The following is a 23,565-nucleotide window of genomic DNA, read 5'->3' as shown; positions in this document are numbered from 1 at the left end:
AGCAGGGATTCCAACATGGGGCTCTATCCCAGGACTCCAGGACCATGACTTGAGCGGAAGGCAGCCGCTTTAACCAACTGAGCCACCCAAGTGCCCCTCAATAGCTATTTCTTTGTTATCACAGATAAGAGCTTTTAAATGAGCCTGTTGGTTTTCGCTTTCAAGAAATTCTTAGAATTTGCTGTGTGCTGAATAAGTTTCTATTTTTAATTAAACTTTTGTATTTTAAATTAACTCTGTTTCTGTACAGTAAGGTATGAAAGTCCAAATTGCTTGACTTGGGAATAAATCTTAAGAGTTTATGTTTAAATGAATTACTATTTAATTTCAGACATCATAATTTATGCCTGACAAATGTCTTTAATTATTGAATTGGATTTTTACAATGTAGACATTGCTAAAATTCTCACTGGTTGGTTCTTTGAAAAGAAAGCAGGTTTTTCTGATTGTAACATTTTCATTATGGAAAATTTGAGAAGCATGGAAAAACAGATTATTAAAAATTATCCATATATCTGAAAAGAATTATTGCTAAAATTTTATGTATGCTCTTCCCTTTTTTTCCTATGCTTTATTTTACACAATTGGTATTTTATGGCTTATGATACTGTGTAACATGCTTTTTATTTACAAATCATGAACATTTTCTTATATCATTAAGTATTCTATTAAAACCTTTTTTTTAACGGCTGAAGATTAAAATTCCTACGTTACCTAGATATTTAGGTTATTTACAACTTTTCACCATAAAAATAACATTGTGAGGAACATCTTTGAATATTAAGCCTTTTATGTATCTGATCACTTTCTTAAAAGGTATTTCTGGAAGCAAAAATTTATACTAAGGGGACATTTTCAAGTCTTTTTGATACTATTTACCACCTTGCCTTTTTTAAACGCTGCACTGATCTGTGGCTTCTTCAGCACAGTGTGAGAGTGATAGTTTCCTTATAGTTTTACCTTTCCTGGGAATTATTTATGTTTAGTCTTTGCCAATTTGATAGGTGATGAGTAGTATTTTTGGTTCGTAATTGAACCTGCTTTTGTTACTTTTTTACTACCCTATTAGCATTAAAAAATAATAAAGGGGGCACCTGGGTGGCTCTGTTGGTTAAGTGTCTGACTCTTGATCTCAGCTCAGGTCTTGATCTCAGGGTCGTGAGTTCAGACCTTGCATTGGGCTCCACGCTGGGTGTGGAGCCTACTTTAAAAAATAAGAAAATTATGTATAATTTTTGAGTAAAGATATTCCTGAATAAAGTTGATTTTTTTTGGCAGTAATTGTCTTTTAATTAAACTTTGCAGGCTATGGATCATCTTCAGTCATTCATTGCAGATTGTGATCGAAGAACAGAAGTGGCTAAGAAAAGATTAGCAGAAACTCAAGAAGAGATTAGTGCTGAAGTGGCAGCAAAGGTAAGAATTTTCAGTTATTTCATTGGTACTACAAAATACCGTTTCAGCTCACTAATTTTAACTTTTTATTTTGAAATAATCACATCCACAGATTGCAAAGACATATATAGGGAATTCTCTGAACTCTTCCTCTAGCTTCCCCTGATGTTCACATTTTATACAACTATATAGTACACTGTCAAAGCCAAGAAATTGATACTGGTCCAATCGTGACAGTTTATTCAGATTTTACCAGTTATGTGTGCACTTGTGTGTGTATGTGTATACGTAGCTCTGTGCAGTTTTACCACATGTGTAAGTAACTTGGGTAACTACCACCATAATGAAGTTAGTGCTCTGTAACATCACCATGAGACTCCCTCATGTTACCTCTCTATAGCCATATCTCTTCCCCCTTTTCCCTGTCTTCTGGTGACCACTAATGTATTCTCCGGCTCTGTAATTATTTTCCTGAATATTACATAAATGGAATCATGTAACCTTTTCAGATTGTTTCTTTTCACTCGGCACAGGTTACTTGATTCAGACAAGTTGCTGTGTGTATCAGTAGTTCATTCCTTTTTGAGTAGTATTCCGTGGTATGGATATACCACAGTTTAACCACACATTGAAGGATGTTTGGGTTGTTTGCAGTTACTGGTTAGCACCAGTAAAACTGCAATAAACATTTCATTTCTCTGGGATAGATGCCTAAGAATGCAGTTTCTGGGTCATGTGGTCATATGGTAAGTCCATTTTTAGTTTTGAGTGCAGGTGTCAAACTTTTTTCTAAAGTGGCTACCAGCATTGTGTTAGTGATTTGGTTTCTTCACATCTGTGCCAACATTTGATGGTGTCACTAATTTTCATTTTAGCCATTCTTAAAGGTGTGTAGTGATATTTCTTGGTTTCAGTTTGCATTTCCCTAATGCCTAATGATGCTGAACATTTTTTTCTTGTGTTTATTTGCCATTTATGTACCTCTTTAATGAAATATCTATCTTAAACCCATTTTCCAAATGGACTGCTCATTTTTTTTAAATGTTGAGTTTTTAGTGTTCTTTAGATGTTCTGTTTTACCCCCCACTTAAAAAAAAATACTTTGTGGTGCGAGTACCTGGGTGGCCCAAGTCAGTTAAGCATCCAGCTCTTGATCTCACAGCTCAGGTCTTGATCTCAGGGTTATGAGTTCAAGCCTTGCGTTGGGCTCCATGCTGGGTGTGAAGCCTACTTTAAAAAAAAAAAAAAAAAAAAAAATTTTTTTTTAAAAATATGAACATACATGCAAGAAGTGGAAAGAGATTCCCTGGCTGGTTCAGTTGGTAGAGCATGCAACTCTTGATCTCTGGGTTGTGAGTTTGAGCCCCACATTGGGTGTGGAGATTCTTAAATAAATAAACTTTAAAAATACAAATAAAAACTAGAAAAGTACAGTCCAGTGGATTCGTAGTCAGTTTTTTGCTCTTGTTTCATTGTTTTTTATTTATTAAAGATTTTATTTATTTGAGAGAGAGAGGGTGAGAGAGAGAGAAATGGAGCAGGGGAAGGGGCAGAGGGAGAGGGAGAAGCAGACTCCTCACTGAACAAGGAGCCCGACATGAGGCTCAATCCCAGGACTCTGAGATCATGACCTGAGCCGAAGGCAGACTCTTTTTTTTTTTTTTTTTAAGATTTTATTTATTTATTTGACAGAGATAGAGACAGCCAGCGAGAGAGGGAACACAAGCAGGGGGAGTGGGAGAGGAAGAAGCAGGCTCATAACGGAGGAGCCTGATGTGGGACTTGATCCCATAACACCGGGATCATGCCCTGAGCTGAAGGCAGATGCTTAACCGCTGTGCCACCCAGGCGCCCCCGAAGGCAGACTCTTAACCGACTGAGCCACCCAGATGGCCCTGTTTCATTATTTTAAAAGCAAATTCCAGATGTCACATCGTTTCACCTCTAAAACATAGAACATCATTTCACATCCATAAAGTTAACAATTTTTAAATATTATGTAATATCCTGAATGTGTTCATTTTCTCTGTATAGAGTTGGTTTGTTCTAATCAGAATGTTAAAGCCCCTGTATTGTATTTTGTTGATTTGATGACTTACTACTTTGAAACATTTTGTGCCATTCAATATAGTTTGTACATTTTATGAAAATGCAGAATGGAGATAAAGAATTTACCTAGATAGAGTGGATGACAGCATTAAATAAGTTCTCAGAGATGGATGTACAGAGGGAAATGGATTCCCTTGTTTGAGGAAAGGTTTTTTTGTTTGTTTTAAGTAATCTCTACACACAGTGTGTGGCTCGAACTCAAAACCCGGAGACCAAGAGTTGCGTGCTCTACTGACTTAGCTAGCCAGGTGCCCTGAGGAAACGGTTATTTTTAATCAACTTTTTCTGAAAGGTTCTCTAAAGATGGGATCCTAAAGTGCAGGAATCTAATGTTATGGTTGAAAAAGATCCACAAGTGCTATCTTGGTTTATATGGTATTGTATTGGTTATCTCTCACTACAAAAATGCTGTTTGTTTAACAAATTACCTAAAACTCAGTGACTTAAAATAGTAAGTATTTTAGCCCATGAGTCTTCAGTCAATGATTTAGGCTGAACTTGCCTGGGCAGTTATTCCTGTCTCAGCTGGGTTCAATCACACGTCTTCTGGTCAGTCAGAGGCTGTTGAGCCCAGAAGACTAGCCTCGCCATGTTCTTAGGGTAGTGGAAGACGTACAAAAAATGTCATACAGGTGCTTCTTAGGCCTTTCCTTCTGTCATGTTTGCTACTGTCCTGTTAACTAAAGCCAGTTACATGGCCAAATTCAGAATCAGAATATGATGGTACTAATTATATAGCAAAGAGATGGATACAGGGAAAGGTGAAGAGTTTAGGGCATACTACAGTCATTCTGTGACAGGGGAAAAAAATACCACTTTGTTAAAGAGGTAAGAAAATGATTGTAGAATTGAAAATTTCTTTATGGGATGAATATTTTGGATTGAAGGACATTTGAGAAGTAAAGATTATTGGCACCCTAGTTTGTTGGGACTGGGTGTCCGTATCAAATTAAAATCTTCTTTGCTAATATAATTGGCCACACAGCCTGAATACTTACTTTGTGGCCAATAGAAAGACTGTATAGGTATCATATGCCATTAAAACAATAGAAATGAACGATATTCTCAGGATGATGATGATGAAGAGAAGGGGGAGGACACAGATCCCAAGGCAAGAATTCATCCCAGGGGAAAGACATGAACTAAGGCTAAGGGAGACAGAGTGTTTCGGTAGTATACTCAAAATCAGTAATGTGCTCTGCAGTATATGTGCAAGTCACATTTTCTCATTTCTTAAAACTTTATGAGATAGGTATTATTCCCACTTCTCTGATGAGGAAGTAGATTCAGGTTAAGTAATGTGGTCAAAACTACATAGCTGGTAATCGGTTTAGCAATAAGCCAGACCTCTTGGACTCTAAAGTCGTATATTAATTTTAAAGAGCATCTGCCAGTTCATTCCTGTAACTCCTCTTTGAGCCTATGCTGTTTGTTGGGCATTGGAAATACAAAGATAGGAAATATAAATAGCTATCTTTAAGGTAGTGTGATATGTATATAAAAGTATATACATAAGTGTATATATGTACGAAGGTATATATATATAAAAGTATGATATGTACATAAAGAGTGTTTTGAAAGATAAAAAGATGGCACAAAGGAGGGTTTCGCCCTCTCAGCTTATGTTTAAGTGGGGTTGAGATGTGGTTATTGATTGATCAAGAATGTTTCACAGAATAGTTGAATCTTGTTGAATGAATAGACATACAGGAGTTCAGACAAGGGGGAGGTAAGGGATGATGTCCGAGAAAGAGGGATGACATCCCTCTTCAAAGTCACAGAGGCAGAAAACAAGAGTAAATTTGGGAAACTAGATATAACTATAGATTGTGTTGTGAAGTGGGTAACAGCAAGAGGTGGTTTGGAAAGGTACATTGGGGCAGATTGTGGAAGAAACGGTATTTTATATTTGGAATACACTGCCAAAGCAGAGGTTGTAAAGTAATAGTTAAATTGAGATCAGTTGTATTCCTGACCTCACTGCAGTGAGGGCAGATAGGCTCAAAACATCCTCATATCCCAGCAGTTCATTTATGATATGCTCAGAAAACATTATTTATACTCACATTGCCTTAGGTAAGTCTTCTCTGAGCATTTATGAAATATTTTGAACTCTGCTAACTTTATTTATTTTATTTATTTATAAAATATTTTATTTATTTATTTGACAGCAAGAGAGGGAACACAAGCAGGGGGAGTGGGAGAGGGAGAAGCAGGCTTCCCACTGAGCAGGGAGCCCAATGTGGGACTTGATCCCAGGACCCCAGGATCGTGACGTGAGCCGAAGGCAGGCACTTAATGACTCAGCTACCCAAGGTACCCCTTATTCTGCTTTTTATTCATGATCTTCTTTTCTGTTTCTTTCTAGGCAGAACGTGTTCACGAGTTAAATGAAGAAATTGGTAAGTTGTTGGCCAAGGTGGAACAACTAGGAGCTGAAGGAAATGTGGAAGAATCCCAGAAAGTAATGGATGAAGTAGAGAAAGCACGGGCAAAGAAAAGAGAAGCAGAGGTAATACAATTTTTCATGGTAATATGTACAGCCTTCCTGTCAAAACTTATTTGATTGAAAATTATTGGAAAGTTACTGCTAGTACAGGCAGTTTAAACCAGTTAAAAAATTTAGTCAGTCCATACCATAGTAATGGATTATGTATCAGAGTTGTGGGGTTTTTTGTTTTTACTTTAGAGGCTTTGATCTGTTGAAATTTATATCTAGAAAATGAAATTAACTAAACCAGCTAGTCATACACAGCAGTCACATACAGAATTGCATAAATGCGGTTCTTATGATACCCTCCCTCCCTTGACTTTACCACCATGCAACCGTAGCATCTCCTTTCTCTTCCTGTCTCAGAACAATCTGCTGGTACTTTCGGAGCCTCCTCACATTCTTTCTCCGTAGCACAGGTCAAAATCTAATATCCTGCAGACGAAGTTCTATTTTCTTTGGCCTATCTCATGTTTTTTAGAAAATCGGATGTCTTCAGATGGGATTGTATTCTCCCATTTTGCCATAGTCTCCATTGCTCTTAACTGTATCACACCCCAGTTTAATTTGTTCTCATTCTGCCCTCTTAAAATGGAAGCCTAGATAATTGATCTTAGCCCATTTGATGCTACAGATTTTCTTCTAGGCACTATTGTAGCTGCATCCCACAGAATTTCATGTGTTTTTATTTTCATTTGCTAATATTGCTTGTGATTTCTTCTTTGACCTATCGGTTATTTAGGAGTGTGTTTTTATATATTTGGTATTTTTTCCAAATATTTTTCTGGTTTTAATTTAGTTCTGTTGCAGTGAGAGAACATTTGTGTGATTCCAGGTCTCTTAAATATATCAGTACTTGTTTTGTACTCTGCATGTGGTCTTGGTGAATGTTCCATCTGCATTTGAAAAGAATGATACTCTGCCTTATTAAATGGAGTGTTCATAAATGTTAATTGAGTCAAGATAGTTGATTGATTATTCAAGTCCTCCATATCCTATTGATTTTCTGTTCTATTTGAGAGGAGTATTAAAGTCTCCATCTCTAATTGTGGTTTTGTTTGCTTACGCTTTCCATTTTGTCGGTTTTTGCTTCATGTATTTTGAAGCTCTGTTATTAGGTTAATACACATTTATGTTTGCTGTGTCTTTTTAAATAATTAAACCCTTTATTATTTTGAACTGTCCTATAATATCTTTTGCTTTGAAATCTCCTTTGATATTAATAAAGTCTCTCTAGCTTTCTTTTTAAGTTGTATACTGTGAACTCTAGAGAAACCACTAGAGGGGGATAAAAAGGTATAACTACGTAGAAATAAAATGGAATCCTAAATAATAATCTAAAAGAAGACAGGAGAAAAGGAACAAACAACAGATTGGACATATAGAAAGTAAATAGCACAATGGTGTAGACTTAAACCCAGTGTTCTAGTAAGTACGTTCAATATAAATGGTCTAAACATTCAAATTAAAAGGCAGCGATTGTGAGACTGGATTTTGTTTTATTTTTTTAAGCAAGACTTAGGGCGCGTGGGTGACTCAATCTGTTAAGCACCTTCTGCTCAGGTCTTAAAAAGATAAAAACAAGACTTAACTATATGCTAGCTACAAGAAATCTACTTTAAATATAAAGACAGATTAAAAGTAATAGGATGGAAAAAGGTATACCATGTAGCCATTCTTGTTAATTTGAAAGTCTTAATACTTAGGATTTCTTTAAATGTAATTAATATCATTCCAGAAAGTAAACACTATGGATTTTTTTTTTTTCTTTTTTGAGATTTATTTGAGAGAAAGAGATCAAACATGAGTAGGGGAGAGAAAGAGAGGGAGAAGCAGGCTCCCTGCCAAGTAGGGGATCCTGGGATCATGACCTGAGCTGAAGGCAGATGCCTAACAGACTGAGCCACCCAGGCGCCCCTTAACACTATGAATGTTTAAATGCAGAGTATTTTACAGCTCATTTCCCCAAAAGACTCAAGTAGTGAACCTTAGTAAGTGTTATTACTTACATATTTTGCAGTTTTCATGAAATTTCATGTATATGCATTTGAATATTTTCTGGTAGCACAGCGGTTCAACATCTTTAGTCTGTTAATATTTTATTATCAGTTGATTTTTACTAAGGACAGTACATTAAAAAATTTGCTTGCTCACTAGAGATTATGTTCAGATGCACATAATAGAAAACCTAACTTACAATGGCTTAACCAAGAAAGCGTTTGTTTTTCTCATTTATTAAATAATCGTGATTAGGGAGTCTGCGGCTGGTACAGCAGCTCTGTGATTCCATCAAGTACACAGGCTATTTCTGGCTTTATATTCAGCCATCCTTATTGCATGGATTCATCTTTATGCTTATCAATTTGTGTTGGCAGTATGGCCACCACGCCTAAAGCTTTTTCTCTGCACCTAACTAGAAAGAGGAAAAAGAGTAACAAGGCACAAAAATTGACTTGACTTGTCTCATAGTGTTATACATTGGTTTTTCTTTTCTTTTTAAGATTTTATTTATTTGAGAGAGAGCTCACAAGAGAGCATGAGCTGGGGCGGGGGGTCGGGGTGCGGTGGGCAGAGGGAGTATGAGAAACAGAAGCAGATTCCCTGTTGAGCAGGGAGCCAATGAGGCCGAAACCAGGACACCAGGTTCATGACCTGAGCCAAAGGCAGATGCTTAACCCACTGAGACACCTAGACACCCTTGTTTTTGTTTTTAAAAAACTTTTATTCTGAAATATCTTAAGAAAAGTTTAAGAACTAGTTAAAGAATTCCCCTATATCCTTCACCCAGACTCCAGATGTTAACATTTTACCATATTTGCTTTGTCTTTCTCCTCATATGTGTGTGTGTTTTTGTGTGTGTTTGAGCTGTTTAACATTAAGTTATAGATACAATGCCTCTTTATCCCCAAATACTCCATTGTGTATTTTCTAAAAACAAAGATATTCTATTACATAACTGCAGTAGAATGATCTGAATCAGAAATTAACAGTTATAATACTATTAATGAATCTGAAGACTTTATGCAAATTTTTTCAATTGCTACAGTAATGTTCATTTTTACTAAAAAATTTTTGTTCTTTGTTTAAGGCCCAGTTCAGGATGTGCTGCATTTAGTTGTTAATGTCCCTCTAGGTTCCTTTAATCTGGAACTCCAGTCTTTGTCTGACATGATCTTGACAGTTTTGAAAAGTACAGGCTAGTTATTTTGTAAAATGTCCTCCAGTTTGGGTTTGTCTGATTTTTCTTCCTGGTTAGATTTTTGACAGTACCATTAAAGTAATGTTATATCTTACCAGAAGGCATGTATTAGTGATTTGTCCTATTTCTGGTGATTGGCCCATTTTTCCACTGTGAAGTTACAGTGCTACTTTTTATAATTAATAAGTATCTTGGTATTGACATTTTGTAACTATTGTTTCCCATCACTTTCTGATCCACGGGTGATAGCAGCCATCGGTGGTTTTGTTTTTTTTTTTTTTGGTCTTGGTCTGTTGATTCCCTTTGAAAGGACTTTCCGAGATTCCATCCAGCAATGTCCACTTGAATATCTCCTTAGCCAAAGTTCAGTGGAGGCTTGGAAATGTAATGTCTTTGAGCTGGACATGCTGCTGGCCTCAAAACAAAGGGGGAAAAAGGGTATAGTGGATACACAAACCCACTGATATTTATTATTTCATTAATGAACTTAAAATGGTTGCGTCTTTCTCTCATTAAGGCACCTTTCATTGCTTATCTTATAGAACTATTCCTCTTAGTGGAAAGTCTTATAATTTATATGCCCCGTCCACATTTCCAAAGGAGGAGAAAACGATCTGTAGGAAAGAAGGCACTGGAAGGAAACTAACAGTATCGAAGACATGCTTTGTTTCTCTGCCACTGTGGATGACTTCTTCCTTGGTCCTTCACTGAGACATAGTTTTGGGGTTGCTACATCTCATTTTTAACAAAAGTTGTAGAAAATAGAGCATTGTAGAACACTGAGAAAACTTTTTCCGAAAGTCATATTCTGTATCTTGGTAGAATTCTTATAGTAGTTCTTGGCAAAATGCACTTGAATCTCTGATTTTACCTCCAGTGGAAGAAGTCCCAAGGACAGAGGATGGGAATGTGAGAAACCCATCATTTTTGTGACAAAAATAGCCATACTTTTGTTAATTCATTAGAAAGCATTTTTTTTTTTTTGTATAAATAGTGTATTTTGTGTAATGGTAGGACTCATCGAGGTTTATATGAACATTGTTTTTCTCACTTTTGTTTAGGAAGTTTATCGGAATTCTATGCCAGCTTCCAGTTTCCAACAACAGAAACTTCGAGTTTGTGAAGTCTGCTCTGCCTATTTAGGTCTTCATGATAATGATAGACGATTGGCTGATCATTTTGGGGGTAAACTGCACCTGGGATTTATTGAAATAAGAGAGAAGCTTGAAGAATTAAAGGTACATTGGTAAATTAATGTCATGTGCTTTATCTAATTTAACCACCCATTGTTTTGATGTGTATTATCTTTTTGTATAATGTTCTTGACTCTGCTTCTGCTAACAATTCATACTGAATAGTGTAGGATTATAAATGGACATAACAACTGGTTTAATGGATGATGTCTGAGAAACAGACTTTTAAATAATGTCCCCTTTTTCTGGGAGGTAGTATTTTGTGTTGAAAATGATACTGAATTAGGAGTCTTGCAAACTGGGTTCTAAACTATTCATAGAAATTCCCCCCCCAAATTTTATATTTTCTTTGAAATAAAATTAACAGTATAATATTAGTATAATATTTACTTTAAAGGAAGATTGAGAACATGAGAACTAGTATTTATTTGAAATATTTTGCAGTTCTTCACTAAATATTAGCAAGCTTGTAGGACCTCTAGTTTTACTTGATGCTCCTGCTCCCATTTCAGAAAGGAATTAGAATGAAACCTATCTTTAAAAAGAGGATGGTTACTGTCACTTACATATATGGCTATTGTGAGAAAGGTGATACAGTTCTTACTCATGTGCTGAATTCTTTTGAGAAGATAAGGAAACAAGGTTATTTCTAAAGATGTAAACGAAATCGGAGTAAATGGATATAATCAGTTTACTTTCCAACAATCTGATGGGGCTAGTTTTTTAAAAAATTGTGGCACTGTAACATTTTGTTGTGAATGGAAAAATGGCTCAAAGATGGCAAACCCTGGATAGTGACTTTTATCGCTAAAATTAACCCAAGATGTGTAGTTTGACATTTAAAATAATGAGTCAGAAACACTTAGAGACATCTCCGTATTTGTAATTAACAATGAGCTCTTCTGAGTGTTCTGAGTAGCTAGGATGATTTTGGGTAAGTTTTTATTGAAAATGACAAAGTAAGTTTCACCATATCAAATGGTTACTGGACTCTGAATTATTAAACTCAAAAATGGTACCTATTTGGGAATCTTTGTGGACACAGACCTAGCAACAGGACTGTTTAGTATTTTACTCGTATTTTTTGAAGCAACGGAATTGGGATGGTAATTGGAAATGACAGAAGACATTCTTATTTTGGAAATCAGAGAATAGGAACTTATAGTGATTTTATAATGCTTAATGTCCTTTAAAAAATATTAACTAGGCGCACCTTCCTGGCTCAGTTGGTAGAACGCGTGCCTCTTGATGTCAGGGTCGTGAATTGGAGCCCTGCATTGCGTGTAGAGATTACTAAAAAAATAAACTTGAAGAAGTACAAAATAATGTTAGAAAACATTCATAGAAAAATCTTGTAGAAATGATTTTGAAATATTAAGTCATGAAGAAATACGAAATTTTACAAATGTTCCCCAGAAAGAGGAAAGATTTTGGAAACTAGCTTGTAAGCATAATGATTTTACCCAGCAAAACCTTTTTTTTTTTTTAAAGATTTTATTTATTTATTTGACAGAGAGAGAGGGAACACAAGCAGGGGGAGTGGGAGAGGGAGAAGTAGGCTTCCTGTTGAGCAGGGAGCCCGATGCAGGGCTCCATCCCAGGACCCTTGGATCCATGACCTGAGCCACCCAGGCGCCCCCCAGGAAAACTTTTAATTAAATTGTTATTAAACAGATTTTGATATTACTTATACTGTATTGGGAACCAGATACAGTAGAGTTTAGGATAATTCTTGTTAAGAATGGACCCAATAAATAATGCTCCTCATTTTTTATTATGCGACATGTCATTGTCTTTTAAGAGAGTTGTAGCTGAGAAACAGGAGAAAAGAAATCAGGAACGCCTGAAACGAAGAGAAGAAAGGGAGAGAGAAGAAAGAGAGAAGCTGAGGAGGTATGGAGTGATTAATTGAATAGTCCAAGTATGTGAAGTTGAAGGTCCCTGGTCTAAAAAGAGATGTGATTGATACAGGATTTTAGGTATTAATAAATGTAGACATGGGAGATTTCTGTGTACTTTCGAAAATACTACCATGTGAAAGTGTTCAAATATGTTAAGTTACAGCCACTTAAGTCAAGGTGGTATCTTTCAAAATGTATAAAGGGTAAATAGTCAACTCACATCCTTATTTTTTGTAAGATTGACTACAAAGCTTTTCTAGCCTTCTGATTTTCATAATGGCTAGGTTTGTACCAGATTGGTATAAAACTATTTTTATTGTGATATGCTTTATTCTTGACAGAGGTTTGTGTTTTGGGGTACCTGGCTGGCTTAGTTGGTAGGGCATGTTGCTCTTAATCTTAGCTCTGTGAGTTGGATCCCCACATTGGATGTAAAGATTACTGAAAAATCTTTAAAAAAAATTATTTTACATCATACTTTGATTCTGTAATTCTTCAATTCCATTAGCTATAAACTTATTAAAATTGTATTAATAATAGCCAAATGTATGCAGTTCTTTTAATATTGGTATTCATTAGTTGATAAAACCATATGCATATTTAGAATGCTTCAATGTTGAGTGACTTTTACCCATTGGCAACAAATTGTGTGGCGTCATGGTGGCAACCTTCTTTGAACTCATGTATATAACTTTTTTAACAACCTCACAGTGGACGGGTATGCCACAAAAGAATTACCTGCAGTTCTAATTTAGTGTCCCCTTAATTGTATTACACATCTCTGAAATTTAAATACTTTATCTCCAGCAGATTTTTTGCCTAATTAAAACCCTTCATAATATGTGACTTGGTCACGCCAGCTTCCCCCAAGCTTTGAGCATGTTATGTTTCATCTATTTCAAGAGGTTTAAACTAACTTTGTGTTACATGGCTTGTAGCAGGTAGTATTTTTGCACTGTAATGAAGAAATGAAACATAAGTACGTGTGGATATTTTGCTTTTTTAGGGGAAGTGCTGTCATATATCCATTGGTAAATATGTTGTTCATTTACCATAAATTTTACCTCTTAACTTTATCACTATTCTCTTCTGTGTGTCCTGAGTTTCTATGGGAATACTCAGCATTGTAATACAAGATCATATAAGTGGCATTAGAAATCTCAGTTTGTTACAATTCTGTATGTAGTGCCACTGATCTATATGATTCAACCAAAGTGATAGTTGAATGAGAAAAAAAAATTCTTTGCCGTGACTGCATTTTCACATCTATAGATGACAAGAAAGTATATCACATCTTACTCCTTTGTTGCCAACGGACAGATTTCTTTTAACATTGATTATAAACTGTAATGCTATTTCAGAAATGTGTTTAAAAATTTTTTTAAATCTCTCTGTGAACTTGAAATATTATAACCAAGAATGAAAGATGAAGAAATTAGAAGCAAGTACAGAGTTAAGCAAGGTGGGATTCCAACTGTGGTAGTGAAAAGGATAATGATAAAAATCACTGTCACTTACTGAGTGCCCATTATGTATCAGGCATAGTGCTAAGAATTTACCTAACATTAGTTCATTTAATCCTTATAATCCCCCTGTGAAATTTCTGTTACTGTCCTTCTTTTACAAATGACAAGCAAAGCTGAGAGAAGATTTATCATCTATCCAGGTCACAGATAGTGAGGCAGCCAGAGTTTTAAAACTTAGGCTGAGTCCAAAGCCATCCTTGAGTTGTGCTATATATTCCTTACCAGACACCTGTGGTTTCCTTGTACCCATAATATTAGCCATTACTATTTATTGAGTGTTAATTATGTGCTGGGAAATGTGAACAGTGCTTTAATAAGGGAATCATGTGTCTTGTTAAGAAACATGTTGTAAGATTGAATTGGGTGTTCTAGGCATTAGACATGAGGTTGCATTTCGGAAGTGAATATATTTTTTTTTAAAAGTGAATACATCTCAAATTGTAGAAAATATTCTCTGTTCCCAGAGGGAAAGAGGAAATAACAGAGATATAAATAACAAAGGTAGGGAAGTGATTTCTGGAGAATCAGTGAGTGATGATGTACCATGTTTTAGTCTCCCTAGGAGCATATGCTTTTTTTAAGAACCAGGTATCCTAGTTAGGGGATCTCATTTGCTAAGGTGGGAAAGTCTGTGTAGTTTATGGTGTATTTCAGAAAAATTTGTGTGCATTCATATGTTCGTTACATTTGTAGAATTAATAAAAAGATTAGAAATCAGGAAGAGTATAATTTTAATAGTACATTGTACCTTTTCTAGATTCTTTCTTTCTAAAAGTAGATATTCTTTTTTTAGGTCTCGATCACATAGCAAGAATCCCAAAAGGTAAGCATACACAACATAGATGTAAGTAATGAATTTGTTTTTTTTCAGAGGTCGTTTTTATAAATTAAATATCTTTTAAAAATGAATGAGAATTACTAGATTAGTGCTCTTAATTCTTTTGTAGTTCAAGATTGGGCATTGTGTTTTAAGATGAAACTGGTTAGAAGGTACTCATGAACTATATAAACCTTACTCTGATAAGGTGCTGTGGAGTTAAAGGTAAAGCTAAAAATACTGGGATGCCTGGCTGGCTCAGTTAGTGGAGCATGTGACGTCTTGATCTTGGGGTTGCCAGTTCAGGCCCCACGTTGGGTATAGAGCCTATTGAAAAAAATAATAAAAAGGAATGCTTAAGAATATTTTATTTTTATTTTTTTTAAGATTTTATTTATTTGACGAGAGCGGGGGTGGGAGGGTGGCCGGCAGAGGGGGAGGGAGAAGCAGACTAGCAGACTCCCAGCTGAACAGGGAGCCCGAGGCGGGGCTCTATCCCAGGACTCTGGAATCATGACCTGAGCTGAAGGCAGACGCTTAACTGACTGAGCCACCCAGGCATCCCAAGCTTAAGAATATTTTAGAATATTTCCTTAAAATCTTTAGAAGCACAGGTTAAGTACACGATAGAATTTATTTTTAAAATCATTTTGGGTAGTACATGTCAGAAATGCAGGTCTGAGAGGTTATACCTGTTGAAAATACAAGTAGGTTAAATAGTCGAATACATTTTTTTAAAGATTTTATTTGAGACAGAGAGCAGGCATTAGGGGGTGGGGCGAGGGGCAGAGTGAGAAGCAGACTTCCCACTGAGCAGGGAGCCCCATGAGGGGCTTGATCCCAGGATCCTGGGATCACGACCTTAGCTAAAGGCAGACACCTGACTGAGCCACCCAGGCGCCCCTAGTTGAATACATTTTTGAAAGAGGGATCCGTAGTGGGTTATTGAAGAGAAACTTTTATTTAGTTACACCTTGATCTTCACTTTATATGAGTTTATATGACAAAGGGGTGCTTAACCTTAAAGAGGGTAAGAGAACACTTTCTTTTGACTTCTGGCATTAAAATTTGAGGGCGTTTTGAAGACTTTTTCTTTACAGTTTTTACTAGTTGCTGGTAATTTTTTTCTGAGAAAGGTGGGGAAACACGGTGTACATCATCATTTTTAATATTTCCTGTGCAGTTCCCATGAGTCCATCCCTACCTAGAATGCCCTTTCTTATTGTCAAGTCCTACCATTTTTCTTGTTCAGATCACATCTTTTGAAACCTTCCGAGTCCTCTTAATCTCTAAAGAGTAATTATTTCTCGAGAACTTTTCCCTAAAACTAGAGCATTTGTTATGAAAGAAAAACCTGCCCAGTTGTGTCAGCCAGTTTATACTGTTGTTTCTGAAATCTAGGACGAGAAGTAGACACGTTAATTGGTGATACTATTCTTGTTTACCGGTTGATTAATGCAGACTAGTCCCTTTGTTGAATAGGTACTTAAACTGTGTACATAGAACATAGAACATCTTCAGATATTGAGGCCAGAAATTTAATTTCTGCCGTCCTTCTCCCAGCCACTTGCCTCATGATTACGATAGCCTCTTCACTGGTCTGTTAACTTCTGTATTTGCCCAATTCCCTTCTCTACCTCAGTCTGTTTTTCACACATCAGCCAAAATGAGCCGTTTAAAAAGTGAAACAACTTACATCCGCCCTCTGTTCAAACTCTCCAAAGGTATTCCATTCCATTTAGAAGTGGAAATCCTCACCATAGCATTTAAATAGAGTGATCGATCTGAGAGTGGGGTAGGTACCAGTTTATGTCTTGTGTCAGCATATTTATTAATAGCTTCCCCTGCTCTTCATATCATTGAGAGCATCCTGGTTTGAATTATAAGGTACTTGGTCACCCTGCCTATGAGACCCCTGAATTACTTCCCTTGCTCACTTCATTCCAGCCAAACAGGTATCTTTTAGTCCTTCAACATTCTGAACTTTCTTCTACCTCAGGGCCTTGACACCTGTGTTCCCCCTACCTGAGGCACCCTATTTTGAGATGGCTGATTAATTGATTACCTTATTTCATCTTTGTTTAAATGCCATTTTAACCAGAAAAGCCTTTTCTACCTATTCTTTATAAAAGATTACCAGCTCATTTCTTTCCCATCTTTACCTTCTTAATATGTCATTTCTTTACTAGTTGATGTATCTCTGTTGACTGCTAATGTATCTGTGTGGACTTCTTTCTGGAGCATAACCTCCATTAGGTTAAGGACTTTGCTTTATTTGCTGCTCAGTCTTTTTCTAGTACCTAGAACAGTGCAGTGTGCACCCAGTAAATACTTAAAAACTAATTTTTTTTTTAAGGATTTTTTTTTGAGAGGAGAGAGAGCAAGAGAGCATGAGTGGGAGGGAGGAGGGGCAGAGGGAGAAGGAGATTCCCCGCCGAGCAGGGAGCCTGATGCGGGGCTGGATCCCAGGACCCTGGAATCGTGACCCGAGCGGAAGGCAGATGCTTAACCAACTGAGCCTCCCAGGTGCCCCTAAATACCTCTTAAATGAATAATTGTCTAGAATTTTTTAAAAGATGAATGAAATTATGCATTGAAAGACATAGCTTTATTGTAATAGCTCAAAATGAGTGACTAAAACAAAATAGAATGAATTTTGTGTTTTTTTCCCTATGCTCCTTTTCAGAGATGTTTTATTCAGTTGAAATACTCAACTGTGGTTGATGCTGGGTCCACTATACATGCCTTTCTCTGAATATAATGTTGACATAAGCTGAATCCTTTTAAACTTGATTCAACAAAATCATCACTTGAAAATAAGCTCAGTGTGTCAATTGTATCTCCTGACTATGCTGTTGAATTTATCAAATTATGAGAAAACATCACATTCTTAAAGTGACTCAAAATTTTTAACAGCTTTATTGGGGTAAATTTACATACCTAAGGTCACCCATTTAAACTGTACAAGTTAATCATTCTTTAGTGAATTCAGAGTTGTGGAACTGTCAAAGTCAAGTTTAGATCATAGCTGTCACTCTTAAAATTACCCTTAGTACAAAGTTGCATTGTCTTTCTTCCTGCTCATTTTTTCTCAAATGTTGTATATCCTTTGCATGTGCCATTCCAGCCCTCACCGCACACCAGTGGTGTTAGTTTTGTGACACAGTGGAGGCTCCAGAAATGTTTTTCTTCTGGCTTCTTCAGAACGTTTTTCCTTTTCTCTACTATACTCATACTTTTTTCAATTCCAGCAAAGTTCTCTAAACTGATTTATGTATGTTCGTTTTTTCTCCCAAAGTAAGTACTGCTTTAATAGAGAACTGTTGATTATATACTGTGACTAAGCATATTATAGGCATTCAGACTTATTTTGATGGTCCTGTCACCTTTTTAATTCAGAATTAGTGACTTATCGTAAACACTTTTTATCCTTGTCCTCACTTTTATCCATGTCCATCAGGTACATACTTTGTTTCCAAAGTATACCAGAAATCTTAAAAGTTAAAATGAAATACAAATCCATAAATCATCTAGAGAATTCAATCCCTAGCATGTAATGCTAGGGATTGTCTTAATTTTTATGATATTCTTGATGTAAATCTGTACAATAGTGATTGAACTCTGAGACTTGTGTTTCATTTGTATTTTGAAATTCCAGTATGTAGTTAATGTGCCAGCATTTTATTTTGGTGTAGATTTAGCTGACTTGCAGTAGAACTGGCATTAAGTCAGGTTACTGTGAGCTATCGTTTGTCTTAAAAAAAGAGGCTCTGGTAAAGGAGAAGTGCGTGCTGAAAAAGCTAAAAACTGAAGCAAATATTTTTTGTAGGTCTAGGTCCAGAGAACATCGCAGACATCGGTCTCGCTCCATGTCACGGGAGCGGAAGAGGAGAACTCGATCCAAATCTCGGGAGAAACGCCATCGCCACAGATCGCGCTCTAGCAGCCGCAGCCGCAGCCGCAGCCACCAGCGAAGTGGGCACAGTTCTAGAGACAGGAGCAGAGAGCGATCCAGGAGGAGGTACTGAGGTGTCCATAGAGGATATGTGGAACTCCCTATGGTTTAGAGTTGGAATGCTATTGGTTTGAAATTTGCATCTGGTCACATGTACACATTTGTGTGTGAGTGTATAACATTTTTCCCCTGATTCTATGGGTAGTGGAAGAATACACTTAGGAGCCAGAGTAAGAAATGGGAACCAATGTGCTGCAGAGGTTATTGCTTTTTCTCTGCTTAGTGTATTTTGGGAGAAAAAAAAGTACCTTGTGGGCAGTTTGAGGTACCAATACTCCATTTTTTCAGTATGTATTGGCTGATTAAATGAAAGGGCTTCTCAGAACCCCTAAAGAGTTTAGCTTTGTTGGACTTACTGTTTTCCAAACTCCTTTGAGCTGGTGCACTTTTTCAGAGCAGACACATTTTGGTATATTGTTTTATCTGCACTAGGTGTACATTGCTATATACAGTTAGCTTGGTGGGGCGGATTCAGAATCTCGAGGTTAGACTTTCTTGGCATGAAAATTTGAAAGGTGCAGGAGGGCAGATCTAGGGTGTGGTGCATTGAGGGACCTGAATATCTATTCAGGACAAAGGTTTAGATTGTGTTAGAGCCTTTGCACTGAAAAGCTACATCAACCAAGCTCCCAAAATTCTCAGGTCACAAGATGGTCCTTAAGCCAGGTCATTTCTACGGAACATATAAACCATGCTTAAAATTGTTTTCATGACAACTCTTCTTACGCATATATGTAATAAACCTTTTTTGAGTGCCTAGCACCTACTAGTCTTAAATTTTCTATTGATTACTCTTCATGAAGCCCATGATAGAATTCACAGAAAGCTGATAAAAATCTTTGGTCGGGGAGAGGAGGGAAGTCTTTCCTTGAAACCACTCACACGCAGAGTTGGTGAGTAAGCTTTCACTGACTATTTTCTTTCTCATATTCTTGCCTTGTTCTAAGTAGGTCCTTTTCCCTCCCCCAGCTTTGAGGTATAATTGACAAAATTTTAAGATATTTAAGGTGTACTTCGTGGTGATTTGATGTATATACACACACACATTATGAAAGGGTTCCCACCAGTGGTTAATTAACATATCCTTCACCTCAGGTGTTTATCCTTTTTTTTTTTTTGAGGAGAACATTTACGTTCTACTCTGATTAGCAAACTAGTTCAAGTAACTTTAATCAATATAATTGTATACTTGCTTCTATACTAGACCTAGTAAAAAATAACCAAGAAGTATACTATAGTTGAGCAACTTTATTCAAGTTAGAACACAAGCCTAACATCTCTGATAATAAAGTGTACATCCAGAGTAATGTAGGAGTTTAGATGAGAGAAATACCAGAGAAAATTTAAAAAGGCTTCCGATAGTAGGTCAAACCAGGTAGTAAAAAGATACTTGAGATGAGTAAATATCACAGACCAATGCAGAGAATGAACAAATTCTCCCTGAGATTTACCTGCACTGTATATTTTGAGAGTCACCCCACTGATTTTTGGAAGGTCTAGAGAGTCTGTTTTGTGAACCTGCCCACAGGTCATTGTTTCTGGTATCTGTGAACTCTCAAATGTCTTTATTTAAATGGTGGTGGGGATGGAAGGGGAGGGGCATGTCTCCTCACCAGGGTTGTGTGATCCTAGTCCCTAATGGTTCCTGCATTTATGAAGTTGTATAGGACATACTTCCGTCCTTCATGACATCCTTAATATTTTCAGCATGTTTATAAACAGGTTTATTTTTGTAAAACTATTAAAAGTTTTTGCTTTTCTCAAGAGCACTTCTAATCTCGACAACTTATTCTCTTTCAAAGCAGCCTTCTGTGTTTTTACCAAAAATCAGCAGCCAAGTGCTATATATTTGAGTTTAAATTTCAAGGTAAAGGTCCTAGTTAAAATTCTTATGATTTGCTCTTTCCCCGACTGTGAAATACTGGTCTGATGATTTTGTTGGTGACATTTCCCTGGCGACAGTTATCTTAATAAATGAGGACTTACCTACATTTTTCTACTTCCTGGTCTGTTCAAACAACTAGTGCAGTCTTGAGGGTCAGACTACGTGGGTTCAGTGGCCTTGGCCAAGTAATCTCATTATCCTGTCTTCCCCCGTCCTCAAAGTACCTGTGTTATTAGGATTAGTGGTAGTTTGAATGACATAGTGTCAGCTAACTGCTTATGGATGGGGACCATTGTAATCCCTCACAAAGTCGTAGTTGATGCTCATCTCATGGTTATTTTCCAGATAGTACTGACCTCTGTCAGTACCTTACCTGCAACTCTGTTCTTAATTCTTAAAAGACTGTGGAGAAGATTAGTGCAACCAGACATGCACTGTTTTTTTTCACATCTTTTTAAAATCATGCTTATTAAAACCTTAAGTAGAACATGCTCAAAGCTGACATTAATTTTTCAACCTTTTTGGTTGACTCCCCTTTTTATTTCTAAAACTGAGTATTTTTTTCCTGCCTTAGAAGTTCAAAGTATTACTTGACCCATGTTCAGAATTAGGATCCGAGGCCTGGTTAAGTGAGACTATATAAAAAGTACCATGTCACTTGTAAAGAACCCAATAAATGTACTATATATTACTGTTTCATTTAGATGTTGAAAGTAGATTTTATATTCTGATCCTATAATAGCCTTTGATTTTCCTTCTGATTGAATCTCTGCTGTGAGCTTGTTATCACTAACCTTTCTTAATGAAATTGAGTATGGGAATGGAGAGATGGTATCAAGAAACCATTAAGGTTAATCAAGATATAGGGTGATCATCTTTCGGTGTCTTCCATTCTTTTTTTCTGTTAGTTGAATGAGCTCACTCGGGAAGAGTAAAGAAGATTTCAAAAATAATAATGGTTATTTAAAGCCATGTCATTGACTAGTTCTCGTATCTAAGTCAAGTGCTGGCAGAGTGTTGCCTGCAGGCCAAAGCTGGCCCAGTAGCCTGTTCTTTGAATAGCTAGTGAGCTATGGGTGGTTTTTATATTGTTAGAGGGTTGATAAAAAGAAAAGGAAGAAGAATACCCCCTTAACTATTTACTCTCTGGCCAGACAGCAAAGAAAGAAAAGGTTTGCTGACCCCCATTCTAAGTCCTTAATTTCCACCCAATTTGGAACCTATACTGTTTTGTTAAAAAATTGGTTAACATGTCCACTTTTTAAAGGTGTTATCCCTGTACTATTTTTATATTAAACACATTTGCCATGAATTGGAAAACCTTTATGATTACCTCTGAGACAATGAGAACATCCTCCATTAAGTCATTATTTTAGCTTATGGTTTCTGACCCTTAATTTGTTTTCACCCATCTCCCTTGTCAGATTGGGTAGTGCTCCTTTCGGTCAGAACACTGGCTCCTCTGTCTGTCTTGGATGTATTCTGTATAACTTCAGCTTTCAGTACCTTAATATTTATCCGATTCTTTCATTTGGATATTGGGTTTCCCAACACATTTTGCTCCTCAAATTAATATTTTTCAGATCCTCAAAAGAAAGATTCAGAGACCAAGACTTAGCATCACGTGACAGAGACAGGAATTCAAGAGACAGATCACCTCGTGACAGAGATCGAAAAGATAAGAAGCGGTCCTATGAGAGCGCTAATGGCAGATCAGAAGACAGGAGGAGCTCTGAAGAGCGCGAAGCAGGGGAGATATAATTAGCTGTGTACATATCCTCAATCCTTAAGCTTCCTATGGAGTTACATACTATTGTTTAGTTTACAGCTGTTGGGGGTAACAGTGAGCAGTTCCAGACTCCGATCCAAATAGGCTAGATGCACAGTATCTAACTTGATCTGAACTGAACGTGTTTCCCTGATGAAGCCTAAAACTACATCCATAGTTTCTGGTGAACCTGTAATGCTATTCTGAAAGTACAGTTTTATATAATAAGATGCTGATATCTTTATTCTTTCTAGTAGGAGTGATAGTGAACGAATTGTGTTGCTTGCCTTGGGATTTTTTGAACATTTGTAAAGTGCTGTCTTCCTTTCTAGTCCACAAACAACAGCTTTCAGAATTTCTTTTTAATTCTTCTTCCTCTGACTTTTGTATCCCCTAATACCTCCACCCTCTAATTATAAGAGAAAGGGGGAGCAGGGAAGCAATATAACTTCTGTTCTGAGGTTCTGTTCCCATTTATTACTAGCTGATTACAGAGCATTTATACTGGAAAGTGTGCTGGAGAAATTTAAATACTGAGAGTTTTGTTTTCTTTTACGGTGCCTATTTAGAGTTGGAAGTTGAACAGCTGTTGCATTACATACTTCGCTTTTTTATTGAAATTTTGAAATCAAACATGTCTTGATTTTTCTGTTCTATTGAATTGCTATGTTCAGGATGTTTTGGAAAGGGGGTGGGGGCAGGGACTCTTTCATAAGCACTTGTTTTATTTTGTGTGTGTGGAGTATAAAAGCTACAACCTTATTGTAAAAATTAATAAAATGAAACAATCACCACCACCATCATTAAACTGTAACTTGTCTAGTAAATTGTCACTAGAACTATTTGCTGTGGGCATTTCTTCTGTTATATCATTATCAGTGCCTTACCGTGCAAGGCACCAAAGGAAATAAACATGTACTTGCCAAGATGAACTGTTGCTCCACCTGGGCCCCTTGCTGACTGTATTCCAGCTACTAACAACTGCTATAGAGAAGGACCAGACCTGCAAAAGAAATTGGGTTTTTCTGGGTTTTTTTTTCCCTTTCAGCCAACTAAAATAAAAACATGGTGTAATCAACATAACGAGAATAACCATTTCTCCACTGACGAGCTATGTACCTACTAGTGATTATAAATTATAGTTGGGAGGTATCCCTTGTGATTCTAGAAAATCTAGGAACAAAATACTTCAGCAAAATTAGTGTCTATGAAACAGTTAACATCACCACCTTCTAAGAATTGTCTTTGGTCCCCCGAGTGTGACAA

General features: G+C 36.7%; 1 protein-coding gene across 4 annotated transcripts in view; it reads left to right on the top strand.

The window, feature by feature from the left end:
- The window catches only part of LOC103669042 (putative RNA-binding protein Luc7-like 2), a 56,824-nt gene extending 33,597 nt beyond the window's left edge, over positions 1 to 23,227 (top strand). For all 4 annotated transcript variants that reach the window (XM_040643952.1, XM_040643953.1, XM_040643954.1 and 1 more), the window contains 7 exons: positions 1,306 to 1,416; positions 5,873 to 6,016; positions 10,256 to 10,432; positions 12,189 to 12,280; positions 14,608 to 14,637; positions 18,461 to 18,652; positions 22,115 to 23,227. In XM_040643952.1, the coding sequence (XP_040499886.1) occupies positions 1,306 to 1,416; positions 5,873 to 6,016; positions 10,256 to 10,432; positions 12,189 to 12,280; positions 14,608 to 14,637; positions 18,461 to 18,652; positions 22,115 to 22,292 (924 nt within the window). In that variant the 3' untranslated portion in view covers positions 22,293 to 23,227. The remainder of the gene's footprint in view (positions 1 to 1,305; positions 1,417 to 5,872; positions 6,017 to 10,255; positions 10,433 to 12,188; positions 12,281 to 14,607; positions 14,638 to 18,460; positions 18,653 to 22,114) is intronic.
- Positions 23,228 to 23,565: the final 338 nt, after the last annotated feature.

This window comes from Ursus maritimus, unplaced genomic scaffold (genome assembly GCF_017311325.1).
Source record: "Ursus maritimus isolate PB19 unplaced genomic scaffold, ASM1731132v1 scaffold_3, whole genome shotgun sequence".
In the NCBI taxonomy this organism is placed as follows: Eukaryota; Metazoa; Chordata; class Mammalia; order Carnivora; family Ursidae; genus Ursus; species Ursus maritimus.
Note: the sequence above shows the minus strand (reverse complement) of the source record. Positions and strands in the feature narration are given on the sequence as shown.